The sequence below is a fragment of the Cnephaeus nilssonii genome (assembly GCF_951640355.1).
Source record: "Cnephaeus nilssonii genome assembly, chromosome: 6".
Taxonomy (NCBI): domain Eukaryota; kingdom Metazoa; phylum Chordata; class Mammalia; order Chiroptera; family Vespertilionidae; genus Cnephaeus; species Cnephaeus nilssonii.
In genome coordinates this window covers 8,077,481-8,096,565 of record NC_137077.1, presented here as the reverse complement: position 1 = coordinate 8,096,565, position 19,085 = coordinate 8,077,481, and the positions used below count along the sequence as shown (strand labels likewise).

At 38.0% G+C, this 19,085-nt stretch overlaps 1 protein-coding gene across 12 annotated transcripts in view; it reads right to left on the bottom strand.

The window, feature by feature from the left end:
• RBFOX2 (RNA binding fox-1 homolog 2) overlaps positions 1–19,085 on the bottom strand; it is a 248,184-nt gene that overhangs the window by 157,019 nt on the left and 72,080 nt on the right. For all 12 annotated transcript variants that reach the window (XR_013813696.1, XM_079774766.1, XM_079774757.1 and 9 more), the window contains exon 2: positions 12,228–12,278. Coding sequence is in view for 11 of the 12 variants with exons in the window: in XM_079774766.1 (XP_079630892.1) it covers positions 12,228–12,278 (51 nt within the window). In the remaining variant the exon portion in view is untranslated. The remainder of the gene's footprint in view (positions 1–12,227; positions 12,279–19,085) is intronic.

The following is a 19,085-nucleotide window of genomic DNA, read 5'->3' as shown; positions in this document are numbered from 1 at the left end:
GGTACACAGTCCCCCTGATGAAAAAATTCTACTAATCCAATAAGGATATTTACTGAGTGTTGTAAGAGCCTTCTATGGCTCCATAAAATGACAGATTTACATTTAATATCCACTTGACCAAACCCATTAAACTTGTAAGAGATCCTCTCTTGCTGAAGATCAGATATCTAGCTTCTTAAGTATTAATTTTTCATATCACTCTGGAAAAGCAAAGGCAATAAAAACCTAGCAAAAGTCTGAACAAAGTTTTTGTCTTTGTCCATAGAAAAAAAATCCCAACAGAGTAAGCTCTCTTTTTCAAGAAGGCTGAAGATAAGTTTACTTTTTAATTTGTCCCTTTACCAAATTCTTACTGGGCATTTACTTTGTGCAAAGTATCTTATATAATAAAAGCATAGTATGCAAATTGTCCCCTTGACCGGGAGTTGTCCCAGAGTTCAACCAGGGGGCCAGGCCAGCCAGGGGAAGGGAGGGAGTACCTGGCCAGCAGCAGGCAGACACTAGGGACCCTACCAGTGTACAAATTTTGTGCATTGGGCCTCTAGTCTATATATATAAAAGGCTAAGCGACCATCGCATCTGAAACAACCAAATGGACGACCAAACGGGCTGTGTGGGGCGACCAGGCCAGCAGGGGGGTTAGTGAGGGACGACCAAATGACTGAGCAGCAGGCTGCATGGGGCAACCAGGCTGGCAGAAGGGTTAGTGAGGGACAACCAAACGACAGAGCAGCAGGCTGCGTGGAGCGACCAGGCCCATGGGGGGCGGGGGGGGGAAGGGGCGCCAGTTTGGGGCAACCAGGCTGGGGGGGGGGGCACTAAGGGGCAACCAGGCTGGTGGGGGGGGGACAGTTGGGGGCGACTATGCCAGTAGAGGGGGCAGTTGGGGGTGACCAGGCCAGCAAGGGGGGCAGTTAGGGGCGATCAGGTGGGCAGGTTAGCAGTTAGGAGCCAGTTGTCCCAGATTGTGAGAGGGACTATCGGTTTAGGCCTAAACTGGCAGTCGGACATCCCCCGAGGGGTCCAGGATTGGAGAGGGTGCAGGCTGGGCTGAGGGGACCCCCCACCCCTGCATGCCTGCATGAATTTCATGCCCCGGGCCTCTAGTAAAAGAATAAGAAGAAGCATGACAGGGTCCTTGTTCTCAGAGAACTGTATGGGTCATCCAACCTGTTCTCCATAAGCTAACAGGCAGTGAGTGATAAAGTGTCATTACAGAGAAGAAAGAATGTGCTTGGGAGCTCAGTGGACATTAAGAATCAATTCCCAAATAAGTGCTTCAGGCAAGGCTTTATGGAGGAAGTCGCATTTAAGGTGGGAATTCAAAGGACAGACTGTATTTAAAGGTGAAAAATACCGTAAGAAATTAGAATTTTAAAAAAAAGAAATTAGAATTAAAATCTATATCCAATTTCAAAGCTATACTGCCCTGTCCCATAGTGTGTCTAAAACACGAAATACCTTCTATGACACAGAAGGAAAAAGACTGGGGCCAGTTCACGGAAGGTGTAGAATATCCATCAGACTGAGTTTTCAGCAGATAAAAGTTAAGCAGAGTAATGAGATCCCAGTCAGATTGCTGAAATTATTTTCTGGTGGCACCACATTTTCTAACAAAGACCTTAAGTCATCTGTTGTATTCCTTCGCCTCTCTAACTCAAACCTAAATCAGCTCAGTATAATGGCATACAGCTAATGTTACTAATAAAAATATTTAATCTATAACTGAAACACACAACTGTATTGTTTGTCAACTATGAGATCTTTTGCCTTATCTTTTACTTAACTAGTCAGTTTCATTCTAAATCATCTGATGAATGACTTAGATTCATCATGTTGACTTAGATGGCTGTCTGTTGAAGAACAAAGGGTTGAGGAGACATATGAAGCTTCTGAGAAGTAGCTCACAAAATGGTAATTAGAGCTGGTTGTGAGAAGACCATCTGCTGTTTGCTGGTACTAACCACTACAGCAAGAATATAGCCCACTAACTACTTGGCTACCCTAAGCAATTCAAGACAAAGTTCCTAATTTTGAAAATTGCTAATAAAAGAAATTCTATAATTTTCCTTTGTAAATAGTCCCAGTGATTAACAAACTTTAGACAGATAATTCGGATGGCCACAGTAAATCCTCTCATTATAATATAAATCAATAGCCTGTATACAAAGTATTAGGTCAAGCTACTAGAAAGCCAAGCAGTGAAGTTATGAACCATCCATCTACAAAATACTTAAGCAATTAGATCAAGAATCGAATACAAACTATTCTGACAGCCTAAAATCACAGCAACCCTAAATTGAGCAAAACAAGGCAAAGCTGGGGGAAGAAGTCAAACTGTGGCATAAGATACAGGTTGTGACAAAGAAACCAGGTACAAAAGAGACGAGAAGAAAAGCCAGATATACTTCTACGCTTCTGGCTCAAGTCACTCATCCACAGACCCATGGCAGTCCTGCTGGATTCAGAGGTAAGAGGTTAAGTGATAAAAGCTCCTTTTGTTTCCATAACGGAAGTGTGACGTGCTCAAGATCTACAAAATCAAACCCATTAGAGCCAAAAGAGCTCTTAAAGGAAAAATAAGAAACATGGGCTCAGAGATGAGAAGAGACTTTGTAGATTACATGGAAAGCTAAAGGCAGGTCAGTGCAACATCACAGCATCAACCAATTAAGTCACTCTTGACCTAAAAAATTTTTAAAAACGTAATCCTTACAACCACCTTACAAAAGTACTATTATCCTCACTTTCACAGATGAGAAAACTGTGAGTTTCATGCTACAAACAACACGTTAAATGAGTTCAAATAATTAGAGGCAATTAGGAAACATTTCATAAAGGAAGTTAAGGTGTAGCCAGGGATGCCTAGAATTCTGCTGGGAAATCGAGAAATATTTCAAGCAAAAGGCAATAGGAAGAAATAAATATCCAAGACAGATATTTGAAGGACTGTGAGGAGACATTCAGAGCTGAAGAAATATACGAATAGGGTAACAATGAGCCAGGGAAGTTTGGAGAGACTTGAATGTCTGGCTCCGTTTGGACCTGATTCTGTTAAAGTCATAGAAGCCTCAAAAATTACTCCTTTTCTATTGACACTGCGAAGACCTGTAATGAGTTAGGTAAATAAACTGACAAATATTTCATTTCCCTCACACAAAATTTTTTCTTGACAATATGGCAAAGCTATGTTCCTAAGCCAGAAATTTCAAATCTATAGATATAATTCATTTCAAATGGTGAATAACTGAGAATCAAAAAGAGAATGATGAAAAAGACAAATAGAGACTGTGAGAACTAAGCATTTCCTTATAAAGCTTCGCAAAGGCCTCTTTTCTATAAAATAAATGAGAAAAATGACTTATTTGACCCCATTACATGCCTGGAAAATTACCTATGTTATCACTAATTCTACATAACCTTTCAGAGTAGATACTACTCCTATCTTATAGAAGAAGGGACTAAGGCTAAGAGAGGGGAAACACTTGCCCAAAGTCATATAGCCTGCAATGGCAGAGCTGATATTTAAACCCAAAGGCCAGGGGTGGGTAGGTGGATGAGTGGGTGTGTATGGGTGTATCTACAGGGAAATTTCCATGAAACAGTCTTACATAGAAGCTACAGTATCTTAAATGGAAAAAATAAGCCAATGAACCTGATCCTCTACCATGCCACATCCCTTAGGACAGCAGTCGCCAACCGGTGGTCCGTGAGGTCCGAAAGGTTGGTGACCGCTAGTTTAAGGAAACCTTTGGAGCAGCGGGCGCCAACCAGTGGTCCATGAGGTCCGAAAGGTTGGCGACCGTTGCCTTAGGACATGCAGAAAGTAGCATAATTTGTCCTGACTACATGAAGAGCTTTCTTGCCCAAACATGCCTGTCTCTAAGTATCTGGAGAAGGCTGTGTCAGCCAAAGACAAAGCCACTATAAACCTGCCAATATTCTTGTAGGAATCACTAGGCTTGAACACAGATAGTCAATGCCTCTTTTCATAGTCTCTTTCATATGATAGTTATGCAGAGTTTATCCAATCATAGCAAATAGTTTTGTTTTGTCTTATTGGGGCAAGGAGAAAATATATATCTTGTGAAATCTGATAACTGAGGAAAAATATTTACAGACTGTAAATCTAACAAAGAACCTGTATTTAGCCTGGCAGGTGTGGCTCAGTGGTTGAGCAATGACCCATGAACCAAGAGATCACCGGTTCGATTCCAGGTCAGGGCACAAGCCCAGGTTTCAGGCTCGATCCCCAGAAGGGGGTGTGAAGGAGGCAGCTAATTGATGTTTCTCATCTATGTTGGTATCTCTCTATCCCACTCCCTTCCTCTCTCTCTAAAATAAATAAAAACATATATTTTTAAAAGAACCTGCATTTTAAAAACTCTTACAACTCAATAATAAGACAAACCAAATGAAAAGTGGGCAAAAACTTGAACAGATGTCTCAACAAAAACATATAAATAGCTAATAATAAGCACACAAAAAGGTATTCCAAATTGTTACTCATTAGGGAAATGCAAAATTAAAACCACATTGAGCCCTGGCCAGGTGCCTCAGTTGGTTGGAGTGTCATTCTGAAAGGTTACAGGTTCAATTCCCAGTTAAGGCACACACCTAGGTTTCAGGTTCAATCCCTGGTTGGGAGCATATAGGAGGCAACTGATGCATGTTTCTCTCTCCCTCATTCTCTAATATCAATAAAAACATATCCTCAAGTGAAGATTAAAGAAGTTTTAAACCACAATGAGATACCATTACACACTCACTACAATAAAAAAAGGTCGATAAAACCAAGCCACTTTGGAAAATAGTTTGACAGATTCTTTAAAAGTTCAACATAAGCTTACTGTAAACCCCAACAATTCCACTCCTAGAAATCTATCCAAGAGAAATTAAGACATATGTCCACGCAAGACTGTATGCAAATGTTCATAACAGTATTATTCATAACAGCCAAACTGGAAACAGTCCAAATATCTATCATCTGGTAAATAATAAAATGTGGTACATCCATATAATGAAATACTATTCAGCAATAATATAGTGATACTTAATAAAAGTATTAATATAGTGATACTACAACATAGACAAACCTCAAAAACACTACGTTAAATGAAAGAAGTCAAACACAAGACTACATATATATCATATGATTCCATTTAAATGAAATGTCCAGAAAAGACAATTTTATGGAGTCAGAAAGCAGATCAATGGTTGCCAAGGGTTGAAGTGGGAGTGGAGATTGAGTACAAAAGAATTCAAGAGAATTTGGTGGGGGAGGGGATAGTGGAAGTGTTCTAAAACTGAACTGTAGTGATGATGGCACAACTCTATAAATTTAATAAAATCACTGAATAAATACAATGAGTTATGGTATGGAATTCATATAGTGCCATTTTAAAAAGTCATTATTAAATATATATTTACTCCTATATTTTTATGTATATATTTACTAACTCCAGGGGAAACAAAAAGTATATAAGGGAATGTAGTCATAATATTTTATGATTCAACTATTAAAATATTTAATCATAATAATATAATTATTATGCAATCATAAATCAATAATGAGTCCAAATTTAACCCCCAAAAAATGGCTTTATTTGAAAGGAGACAGTGTTTGTAAAACTTACTTTCTGGTCTTTAATAACAGGAAACCAAAGGGTTAGGGTGGTGTCTAAAATTGATAAATCAAGAAATAGCAAAATAAGCATATTATTTAAATACACAGAAGTAAGCATCAGGAGAAATAAAATGACCTTTCCCAGGAGGGAAAAGCTTATAAACTATCTGCAGAAGGCAATCTTAAGCCTGAGCTGATTACATGGTGTGAGAAAATTGCCCGGAACACTAGATATAGTTACCAGCCCTTTGTCCACTAGAGGGTGTAAGGCAACACCACAGAAGGACCTCAACCACTGATGTCAGATACTGGAGAGAAGCAACCTCAAATATAACCTTGCATGAAGACTGAAAGTGGGGTTCTAGACAACCTAGTAGAAAGAAAAGAAAATGGTTTCATACTTTCTGTAATTGAAAAGCAAAAATTTTAGTTAATAAAATCACTGAATAAATACAATGAATATAGGGGACCAATAAGAAAATTATTATACATTATGAGATGCAAAAAGAGGTATGAAACATTTTGCTTCTGAACCAGTCATTTTAATCTAGTCTCCACTTGGGGGAGAGGGGTTAAAAAGAATTTCTCATTCAACAAATAAGTTCTAGCTGGAATCAATATTTAACACAGCAAATGATAAATTTATTGCCTAGAAAATCTAGGCTGCATTTGGGGGAGGGGGGTCCCTTCTAAAATTCATTCTTCACAGCAACCAGAATGTTGTTTTTAAAAATGTAAAATAGATCGTGTCACTTCCCTGCTTAAAACCTTTAAAGGCTTAGCATTAAATTGAGGGCAATATTCACTTATTCATTCAACAAACGTTAATTGATCTTTCCCTACACACCAGGCTCTGCTCTAATCAAAGTCACAGCTTGCACAGAACTTCTATTTTAGTGAGAGAGACAGACAATAAAGTACCTGCACTAGATAACCTCAGATAATGATTGGAAATGTGAAGAAGATAACACTGAACTGTCAGTTATGTGGACAACTTTAGGTTGGTGCAGTCAGAGAAGGCTTTTCTCCATGACCTGAATAAGAAGGAGGTAAGGATCTGGGTGAAGATTACTGCAGGTCTGACGGTGGAGGAGACAGTGATTCCACAGGCCTGAAGCTAGGACCAAGCTTGATGAGTTCAAGAATGAAAAGAATGGCAATGAGGCTGACGCCAATTATAAGAGCTATAGGAGTCAGAATTACAGAGATAGGCAATAGGTTCCCCTAAGAATGCTCCTATACCAACCCATATGATGGGATACTATCCTGCCCCCCCAAAAAGGAATGAGTACTGACTCATGCTAGTGTATGATGAACCTTGAAAACACTATGCCAAATGAAAGAAGCCAGTCACAAAAGACCAGATATTGTATGATTTCATTTATATGAAATATCCAGAACAGGCAAATCCACAGAGACAGAAAGATTAGCAGTTACTTAGGGCTAAGGTGAAGGGATAGGAAATAGGGAAAGGGTATGAGGTTTCTTCAAGGTTACATTTTTAAGGACAACAATTATTAGAATTTTGTTTACAAAACTACACACTGCAATTTATTAGTGAGTCCAGGAAGGAAATCAATTTTAGTCAATCATTTGTTGGTCATATCAACAATTTTTTTAATGGAATTAAAATATCACAGCGCTTAGAACTTAGTATTACCTAGTAAGACTAATGCTAAGTTATACTCACACAGATGTGTGCGTGCACAATAGATCACGATATAAAAGGTCTTGCTTTACAGTGGTTGCCGTCTTTTTTTTAGATAGAAAGTGGAAAACTGATTATAAAAGGGAAATTAAAAATTCTTGAGAGAAAAATAATTTGGAAAAATATATCCCTTGTCATTTAAAATTTATCCTCTAAATTAAAAGGCTTCCACTCTGAAATTAAATATCTAATTGTTTAAGTTGCATCTGTCAACTTAAAAAACATCTGCTTTTATATGCCCACTTTGTTTCTGTGACTCATCTGAACATGTCTATACTGTGGATTTCAACAGAATTTTAGAAAATTGAAGGGGGAAAACTGACTTGGCATTTTTAAAAAATCAGATAAAGGGCTTGACACCATGACATTAATTTATTTCTTTATATTTAAAATACAAAAAGATAAATTGTGGACCATAAGATATTCTAACAAAACTTGACAGAAATAAGTTATTCAAGGGACCTCTAGGTCATATGAAGACTTTTCAGGCTGCCACATTCTCCAAAGATTCCATAATATCTTATCTTGACACACTAGCAAGAGAATATCCACAATTCAAAGACAGAACACTGACAGAAGAACACAAAAGAAAAATATAAGACACTGGAGGACCGGTGCACTGATTCGTGGGTCCCTCGGCCTGGCCTGCAGGGATCAGGCCAAAACCGGCTCTCTGACATCCCCCGAGGGGTCCCGGATTGCGAGAGGGTGGTTCTCAGGTGACACACCCCAGAATCAGACTCCCTCCTCTCTGGTTCTGGGTGCGTCACCTGAGAAATGCAGCTACCACCAAGTCACCGCAGCTCGGCAGCTCCTGCGTTGAGCATCTCCCCCCTGGTGGTCAGTGCGCATCAGAGATACTGGTCAGACGGTGGGGCGGTCACTTAGGCTTTTATATATATAGATGGAGGCTGAAAATTCAAGGTTCAAGTCCAATTCTTCCACTTACTATCTATGTAACATTGAGAAGTTCCCTTGAAAATCTCTGCTTTGGTTTTCTTATCTATAAAATCTGGGTAAAAAAGCCCAACCCACCTGGCAGAGCTATTGCGAAGATCACATTATTAATTGTAAAGTGCTTTTACAAACATTAGTTTTTATAGTTTACTTATATTCCCATTCCCATAGCTGATTCAATACCTGAACCCAACCAAGAGTCCCTGGCAACACACTTGAATTAAAGTGTGCAATCACCTCTTACCTCAAATGTGAATGCCAAAATTGCATTCCCACACAGTGTTAGGCACTGTGCCCTGACTCCAAATTCTGATTACTGTACTTGAAAGTTCACTATATTTTATTTATAACTAGAGTGACCATACATCCCATTTAGCCAGGATTGCCTAGGATTATTTCAACATTAGCATCCCTTTTTACTCTCAAAAGTGCCCAACTTGAATGATAAATTATAAGGTCACCCTAATTATATCAAGCATAAAGCTGTAGCACCAAGAGGTGGCAAGGGGTTGGCCATAGGATTCCCATGGTATGCTCCAGGAGCCCCTGAAAGCCATCACAAATAAACAATGTTGGCAAAAACAGTAAGCTTGCTATACAGAACTAACCCTAATCAGATTGCTGCTCCTAAACCTCTCATATATAAAAACTCTGGAGCTAATGCACACAAATACTTTCTCATTTAAAACATATTACAAACCCACAAAATATTCCAGCCTAAGTCAACACTTGAGAGCTCACGTAAGCACATGCATATACACATAAATCACAAAGAAACAGCCAGCGAGGAATCTAAACCATTACCTTGTACCAACCTAAAATCCTGCAGAGCCTCAGATAAAACATTCAGCCTTCTGAGCTGGTTTTCACCTCAGTAAATCTGGAACAATGTTTGTCTCCTCCACTTCCATAAAGCGATCACATTAGCATGCACAGTAAAGTGCTTGGAGTGTTTCCTAAAAGCAATGGACTGCCAACTCATAAAGCTTGTTAATTCATCGGGAAAGAAGACCAAGGTGACCTTGCATAAAAAAGCAAAACCTCTACAAGGTGGTGGGTCTTTTCCCCCTCCTTTCCTTCACAGGTTTTAATTCAAGTGTGTTGCCAGGGACTTCAAAATAGCATGAAAAGGGTCATTAATACAGTGAAATGTTAGTCCACTTTGTGCTAAAGAGCTTGGTTATACTAATCTTTAACCACGGGCCATACACTCCTAGATCTAAGGTTGAGCTTCGAAGGGTCTATGAAGCCCCCAAATGGTAATACTGAGTGAGAGGGCACACGTGCACATGGCTATATTTTTCCTTGGGTGAATCAATAATTCCCCAGATAGAGGAAGGGGCCCTCAACAAACAGAAGACCAATTTTAGTTCTTATTCAGCTACTAACTTGCATTGTTACCTTGAATAAATCATTTTAATCTCTATGTGCCTCAGTTTCCTTATCTTTCCAAAGGCAATATTTGTTTTATTTACTTCAAAAGGTGGTTGTGAGGATGAGATGAGAAAATATTGATGAAAGTGCTCTGCACCAATCAAAAAACTGTAATTTTTATCTCTTTTAAAATCACCAGTAGATGCTGATAAAAAGCCTGCCTGGGGATGGCTCCTATCTACCTAGAAAGGAACAGTAAAAGAATTAAAGAATGCAAATAATGACACAATTAAAATTCACCTTCCCCCCACTCCCCAGCTCCTGGATTTGCTGAGCCAAACCACTCTAGGGAGATGTAAAGATCACAAGTTCAGTCTCTGCCCAGCTCAGGCTGCTCAGTGACCAGTGTTTCACACTGATAAATGCTTCCCAAATCTCAGAGCACAAAGTGAGAGTTCATAAGGTTAGGCGCATTAATTAGCAGTACTCATTTGGATTCTGTATTCATCAAATAAAACAAGCAGCTATTCAATATTTGCTTATTCACACTACTGTAAGATCTCAAATTCAAAGATTTGGCCAGAGAACAAGAAAAAGCCAGGAAAATAAACTAAAATAAACCTGTCACCATCAGAATGTGCCTCAAAGTGAACGAGTAGCTTTAAACATGGCAAAGGGTCTGCATAGGCCTAGAGTAGAAATAGTGTAAGTAATGAACGCACAGGTTACAGAGGTGGGCCCCTGCTGCAAAAGAAGAGAAAAATCAGTAGTTCCAAGCAAAGCCTCTACTTTTTGTGCTTTAACAAGTTCCTCTTCATTCCTTTTGCTTGACTCCTTATTGATCAGTAATGCCCACAGGAAGAACAGAGCATTATACAGTACCCTTTCAGATTCTTTTAAACTCAGTAAGTCTATTCCCATACTTTACACTTCAATTAGTTTTATCTTCCTATATTTAAAATCAGCCTGCATGCAAAACAACAAACACTTTATAAATAATTAAATACATGCATCGTATGCAAGATTAGATTAAGAGACTTCCCGTGACCCCTTCTACTTTAAGAGTCACAGGTGAAAAGCACAAAAATAGAAAATATCACTCCTTTAAAGCAGCCCACAGACCTTGATTGCTTAACAGAATCCCCTATAGGAATTGCTATATATCTGAATGACAAAGCCCAATCTTAGACCTACTCAATCAGACTCTTGAGGGCTAGATTTTCAGGCAATAATATTTTTCTGATATATGAACATGATATAGAACTACTATCAAAGGGCATATATTTTAAAGCTTACAGAAGCTCTAGAGCAAACCCAAACTAAAAAGAAAGGGGGGAAAAAACCTCTATACTCTTTAGATTTGGGGTAAATGACCCTATCTTTCACTGAAAACTTCCACAGAGACCATCTTAAATTCCAACGGTAATGATCCCACCGGAGATAAACAGAGGTGAGCAACACTTTATCGCCCCTTTTCTCCAATTCTCCCTAGGGCCCTTGTGATGACAACCCAGCACCAAAAGGGTAAGAATTGGGCAAATACTCTCACATCTGGAAGCCCCTCCCCCCAGAGGTGACTACTGATTATGGGGCCATCCTAGTTTTTAAAATCAGCTCCAGGGGCTTTGATGAGGTTCAATTAATTTCTTGAAAGGGGAACTGTGTTAACTTTGGGTTAGCATTCTGATGACACATATCCCTTGGACAAGCCTAATAATGGTGGCACATACAAGAATCAACCAATGAATGCATAAGTAAGTAGAACAAGAAATCAATCTCTCTTCTCTAAATAAATAAATAAATAAATAAATAAATAAATAAAAAGGGTGTTTTTTTAAAAGAATGTCAAGGAGGCAAATTTCAAAGGCTAAGTGTCTTAAGCCATACCATCTGTCTGAAGCAGCCTTACCCATTCTTCTGCCCTAACTCTGCTCCAGCCTCATCTGCTCAAAGCTTCAAATAGCAAAGGACAGGGAAGGCATTTTATACACTCACCTAAACCAGACAGAGGATGTCCCGTAGGATGCAGTTCTGCTCTAGCCCACAATAGGGCCTGGGCTCTTTCCAGCGGTCCTCCCTATCTAACAAAGAAAGACAGCAGAAACTTCCCTTTCACAAGCAAGCCTTCCCTGATTAAAACCATACGGCTGAATTCCCCCGGGGAGGAGAATGGAATTTTCTTGTTGCAGATTATTGCAGGACTAAAAAAATTTGTGCAAGCAGGAGCTAAGTTTGTGCAAGCAGGAGCTAAGTGCAAGCAGGACAGAGAATAAAGAGACAAATCCAGCATTTAGAATTATGAGGCACCAAGAAAATCTGGTTTTAAATTATTATATAGCCTGGAGAAGAAAAATAAAAGCAATTATGATTGCACTTGATTTTTCCCCTATAATATCCACAATTCCAATAAGGTGATTACAATATTTTTAACCATATCACTCTCCAAAATAAATAATTTCAGGACATGCTAGCTATCATAGCATCCTTAATTACACACACACAGACACACAGACGGGGAAACACACACACACATCATCTGAGTTATAAATAGCAGATACCAACCTGGCTGTCCCGTGCTGGGAATCCATGATAACCTGGGGTCAGAGGCTCGTTCTACAAGAAGGAAAAGAAAGGAAAACTATAAGAAAAAGAAAATGTTAAGAATAATCCAAATTGATCAAATATAAATCCCTGTACCAGACCCTAAGGTGTTCTGTTGCTATATTCCACTCTAGCTAACTACAAACATTTCCCAGTTCAGCCTCCACAAAATCAAACACACAAGAAAACGATTATTTGCTTACAGACACTATTTTCCTCCTTGTACAGCTAAATCTATTTCCTTCCCAGTATACTAGTATATCAACCAGGTAGCTACTGGGATTTGGGCCAAACCATTCCTACCCTCACACTGTGGGACTTTAGCATCCCTGGCCCCTAACCACTAAAGCCAGTAGCAGTACTGAACACCAGGACAAACCAAAATGTCCACACATTTCCTAAAGTTTCTGGTTGGAAAGGCAATAGTACTACTTCTACTGAGAACTACCTCTAGCCCCCAAAAGTTTTAGCCCTTCCTTCTACTAATTTGTTCTTTTAAACCTAGATGAAATTCCACCTCTGTTCCATACTTCCTCTACCACCCTGTATTATCTTGTGGACTCCAGTAACTCCTAACATGTATACTTGTTAAAATTTGTTTATGTTATACAATTTAATTTTCTTGTTACTTATGACTCAATAAATCTTATTTTTGTAAAGGTGTATCATATTCAGTGTTTCATATTTACATTGCCATATTTTCCGGCGTATAAGACGACTTTTTAACCCAGGAAAATCTTCTATACTCCCAGTCGTCTTATATGCCGGAAAATACGGTAATCATTAAATCTAGATCTTTGAGGACAAGAATGATAGCTAATACACGCTATACAAACCCTAACTTAGTATAAGGTCATACAATATGAGCACTTATTTATGGCTTACTGGACCCATTCAACCATTAGGTCAACATATATTGAATACCTAATATTTTCAAAACACTGTTAGATGGCTCAAAGTAAGAAAGATGAAAAAAAAAAAAAAGAACAAGTCCTTTGCCTTCAAGGGAACTTTTAAATGGGAGGAGATATATGTGCACACAAAAGTGTAAATAAGAGCATATGATGCTTTTGTAATTTTTTCTTCAAAGTGCTCAACACAGCTACCTGAAAGATCCTCATCCTCTTCCATCCATTTATACTTTCATTCCTACTAGCAGAATAACAAGAATTTTCATTGATAGGGCTTTCATAAAAAGAGTGTAAACTTTCTACCTAATGGTGCATCTGCTTTGTTCATATCCATAGCGTTTATAATCAAAGTCCACATTCCTTTCAAAAACTTGAAAGCCAGGATTCAACTTAAGCTGACATACAGACCCCATGTCTTGTTCATCATGGTTTTCCTACGATTTAGCAGTGTCTAACACATGATGAACACCCAAAATAATGTGTAAATAAATAAATGGAGTTCAATAACCAAAAATTATTTAGAATTTAGTCACTGATTCAATCATAGATAATCTGGCGCTCTTTTTTATTCCTAAATCTTTATCTGGACATTTATAAATTAAGTCTCTCCACAGAAAACACACAAAAAGGTAACTGCCTTAAAAACGCACAGGTGCCAAAACAATCTTGAGAAAGAAGTGCAAAGTTCCAAGGACTCATACTTTCTGATTTCAAAGTTTACTACAAAGTTCAGTAATCAAGGTAGTGTAATACTGGCATAAGGACAGACATACAGACCAATGAAACACTACTTCAAGTCCCAAAATAAACCTTTAGTTAAAATAAATTGATTTTTGAAAGGTTGCCAAGAAAAAAAAAAATCAATGGAGGACAAAGTATTCTTTCAACAAATGGTGCTGGGACAACTGAATATTCACATGTAAAAGAATGAAGCTGGTACTCTATCTCAGAACATATACAAAATTAATTAAAAATACATCATAGACTTAAAACCACAGAACTCTTAAACACAGGAGTAAATCTTCATGGCCTTTGATTAGGTAATAGTTTCTTCAATAAAACACCAAAACCAGAAATAAAGGAAAAAATAGGTAAATTGGACTTAACCAAAATTTTGCATATTAGCCTTTTATTGTATAGGATAATATTCAATTATAGACATACTAGAGGTCCGGTGCATGAAATTCAGCCCAGCCTGCACCCTCTCCAATCTGGGATCCCTCTCACAATCCAGGACTGCTGGCTCCCAACCGCTCACCTGCCTGCCTGATTGCCCCTAACCACTTCTGCCTTCCAGCCTGTTCACCCACTAAACCACTCCCCTGACAACCTGATCGATGCCTAACTGCTCCCCTGCTGGCCCGATTGCCCTTAACTGCCATCCCCTGAAGGCCTTGTCCCTCCCAACTGCCCTCCTCTGCTGGCCCAGTCACCCCTATCTGCCCTCCCCTACAGGCCTGATCGCCCCCAACTTCCCTCCCTTGCAGGCCTGGTCCCTCCCAACTGCCCTCCCCTGCTGGTCATCTTTGACCACATGGGGGTGGCCATCTTGTGTGTTGGAGTGATGGTCAGTTTGCATATTACCTCTTTATTATATAGGATACCAAGTTGTCCACTATCAACTCATGGACATTTGAATTGTTTCTACTTTTTGGCTATTATGAAATAATGCTGCTGTGAACATTTGTGTACAAGGTTTTGGGTGAACATACAGTTTCATTTTCTTGCTTATACCTAGGTGTGGAATTGCTGGGTCATATGGTAAATCTGTTTTAACATTTTCAGGGGCTATCAAACTGTTTCCAAAGTGTACCATTTTACATTCCTATTAGCAATGTATGAGATTCCAATTTCTCCATATCCTTTCCAATACCTGTAATTGACCAACTTTTTTATTATAGCCATCCTAGTGGGTGTGAAATGTTATCTCACTGTGTGTGTGATTTGCATTTCCCTAATGACTAATGCTGTTGAGCTTCTTTTCATGACCTTATTCACCATTTGTATATCTTCTTTGGAGAACTTCCTGTTCAAACCCTTTGCTCATTTTAAAATTTGGGTTATCTTTTTGTTGTTGAGTTGTAAGAGTTCTTTATACTATATTCTGAATACAAGTCCCTTATCAGATATATGATTTACAAATATTCTCTCTCATTCTGTGGGTTTTCTTTTCACTTGGTAGTGTCTTCCTCCACCCCCAGCTTTATCGAGTTATTATTGATGTATAACATCGTGTAAGTTTAAGGTATACAATGTGTTCATTTGATACACTTATATATTGTAAAGTGATTACCACCTCAGCCTTAGCTAATACCTGCATTATGCCATATAATAATAAAAACTTTTTTTGTGTGAGAACATCTAAGATCTCCTTCCTTAGCAACGTTCAAGTATATAATATAGTACACTGGGCCTCTAGTTCAGCAATAAACAGGAATGCAGTACTGATACAACATGGATGAATCTTGAAAACATCAATGTTAAGTGAAAAAAAAAGAGAGAGAGAAATGGCTGGGAATTATATGAAATATCCAGAATGGGCAAAGCCATGGAGAAAGAAAGTAAATTAGTCATTCCAGAAGCTAAAGGGGAGGAATGGGGAGTGATTGCTGATGGGTACTAAGTTTATTTTTGGTAAGGAAAATATTCTGGAATTAGAGAATGGTAATGGATGCACAATACTTGAATTATATACTAAAATCCACCAAGCCACTAAAAAAAAAAAAAAAAATACTTTATAAGGGCATGATTTATGGCCTGTGAATTATATCATTAAACCTATTTAAAAATGATAATTACAGCCGAAACCGGTTTGGCTCAGTGGATAGAGCGTCGGTCTGCGGACTGAAGGGTCCCAGGTTCGATTCCGGTCAAGGGCATGTACATTGGTTGTGGGCACATCCCCGGTGGGGGGTGTGCAGGAGGCAGCTGGTCGATGTTTCTCTCTCATCGATGTTTCTAGCTCTCTATCCCTCTCCCTTCCTCTCTGTAAAAAAATCAATAAAATATATTTTTTAAAAATGATAATTACAGGCAATGTTGGCTATCATCACACACATTTTTACAGGGGAGACACAGATAGCTTCGACTGTAACCAAAGAATAGGGCTCCTTTTGAAATCTACAAGCACCTTGTTTGTTCTTAATTCTACAAATGTGTTTTAACACCATTCCCTACAGATTTTAACAACAATGATGATAACACTAGATACTAAGCAACTGATCAGGTATAGTTTCAAGAAGGAGGTTGCAAAGAGGAGATGATAAAGTATAGCAACTAAGTGGAAAAGCAAACTTTCAACCCAGGTCTGTTGGACTCCAAAGCCCCTGCTCTTTCCATTTTATCAAGTTCTCTTCTCTAATAACCATTCCACATTATTCTTTTATAATGAGTATTTCAAGATTGTCTGAAAAAAGAATTATATCATTAAGAAAGTAATCAAAAACATCCAAAAGCATAATTAACAGAGATTCATCACTCCCAGAGAATATGCATGTTTAAACCATATTCTTAGGTACAACAATGCACAAAATTTCTTATAAGGAAAAAAAAATCACATTCCTACAAGCCAGTATTGTCAAAACTTTAATAGCAAAGACAGATAAAATAGCACGGAGATGTACCAGAGGAAATGGATTTACTCCACTTGCCTTCGCAAAGCAGTACTCTTCTATGTCTCCATCTCTCAAATAGGCCATTTGGAAGTCTCCAGCCCTCCGGAAATGTCCTGACTCTCTGAAAGTGGCCTATGCTTAATGACAAAGGCTTGCTTTCCTTTTTAACTTTATCATGCATATATCTCTCCCTTCAAAATACATTAACTTTGGATGTCTTTGAAGTTTATAAAAATGGATCCTATTTTATGTACTTTTTAGCAATTTCCTTTTTTTACTCAACACTAAAGATCAATTTCACTAATTCTGACTACTGTTCAGTATTCTAGTTTATGAACATGTCACTATTTACCTTATTTTCTTGTTAATATACATTTAAATTGTTTCCAGGTCTTTGTGTTTGCACTCAAACAATACTCCTATAAATGTTCTTTCAGATTTGAGATATTTTTTACTCATGAGATTGGTGAAAATAATACAAAAATTGTCAAGAAGAGTACATAGATATCTTCACATCTAACTGTAGGAACTTAAGTATATTGGGACCACTGTTTTGGAAAGCAGTGACAATAATTATTAAAATATTAGTGCACATATCTTCCTATAATTTCACATCTTTGATTTCTATCTAAAGAATCACTTGCACATGTGCTCAAAAAAGCATGTGCAAAAATTTTCAATAGTTTGTAACAATGAAAAACTAGAAAGAACCTCAAGTCTCCATTAATAGTAGGAAAATGGTATCAACTATCATTTCAATATGCTCTGTACAAGTTTTTAAAAAGGTAAAGTCTCTATAAACATCTAAGTCATATTAAATTATAGCAAAACATTTATTTTTTAATTACAATACAAAAAGAGGCATTTCTACATACATATAAAAAAGTAAATAAATGCACAAAGACATAGAAGGATATATAACGAACTTGTAACTTCTAATAGTGGTTACCTCTAGGGAGAAGAATAAGATCTGTGGAAGGTGGAGAGGGCAATACTTTATCTGAATTGTTTGAATTTTACAAAATGTAAAATTCATGTATTCCTTGTGTACAAAAAAAATCACAACTACTAGTGTTTCATGTTTTAAAAAACTTACAAAAACACCTTCATGTCATCTTATTTAATCCTCACAACGCAGAAAATAGATATGATAACCCTCATTTTACAGATGACAAAACTGAATTTCAGGAAGATTAAGTGACCTGCTCAAGGACAAATAATAGTGGTTGAGCTGTCATCAAACCTAGGTCTTAACTCCACACCCAGTACTTCTGCTGCTTCAAGACAAGCAGTGAAAAAACATTCCCCTGGTCCAGGTAGGGATGATCATGATTGTCTAAAGACATGCAGATCTGATTTTTTAATTGGTGTAAAAATAGTAACTGACATTTAAAGCCAAGATGGAATCACAAGACAAGCTAACCAAGCAGATGGGATACAAATCAGGTATGTTAAACTCTAAAGAGGAAAGAAAGCCTTTAGCAGCTATGTGCCTATAAGCAAGACCTACTGGCCTAGTAAGACTGAAAGAGTTAGAAAGTGACTCTGCCTAAGCAAAGAACAGAGAACGCTCAAAAATAAAATGGCCCTGGCCAGGAGGCTCAGTCCCGTACACCAAAAGGCTACAGGTTTGATTCTGGGTCAGGGCACATAAGGGAGGCAATCAATTGAAGTTCCTCTCTCAAATGGATGTTTCTCCCTCTCCCTCTCCATTTTTCTCTCTCTAAAATCAATAAAAAACATGTCCTCAGGTGAAGATTTAAAATAATAATAAATAAATGAAATTGATACCAACCACAAGAATCCTTGCCGACTACAGAGGACAGCAATTAAACCAGTTTAGGAGTTTTCAATTAGTGAACATGTGAAAGAGTAACAGAAGAATCCTTAAGTAACTGTCCAATATGGCAACTGCAATGGATTGTGTGTGTACAGTGGAAACAGAGAAGTGAAGGAAAACATCATCGGACATTGTATTCTTCACTGGCTGCTTAGAAGTTCCCACATGCATCTGTGTTAGAAAAATCAATTTAAGCAGAAGAATCCTTCATTGAACAATTGCTTTATTACAAGTACTGTGCTGGTATACTTGCCCTTGAGGAGCTCAGGGTCATAATAATTACAAGATAATGTGACTGATGCCATAACTAAAGTCTATAAAAAAAACTACAGGACTCCAGAAAATACCAGAAGATCTTTTTAACAAGTGGAGGAAGGAAAGGGGGAGAATAACCTCTAACTCTTATTGGAGGACAAGATCCCAATACTGTAATGGACTGATGCATGCTGAAAAG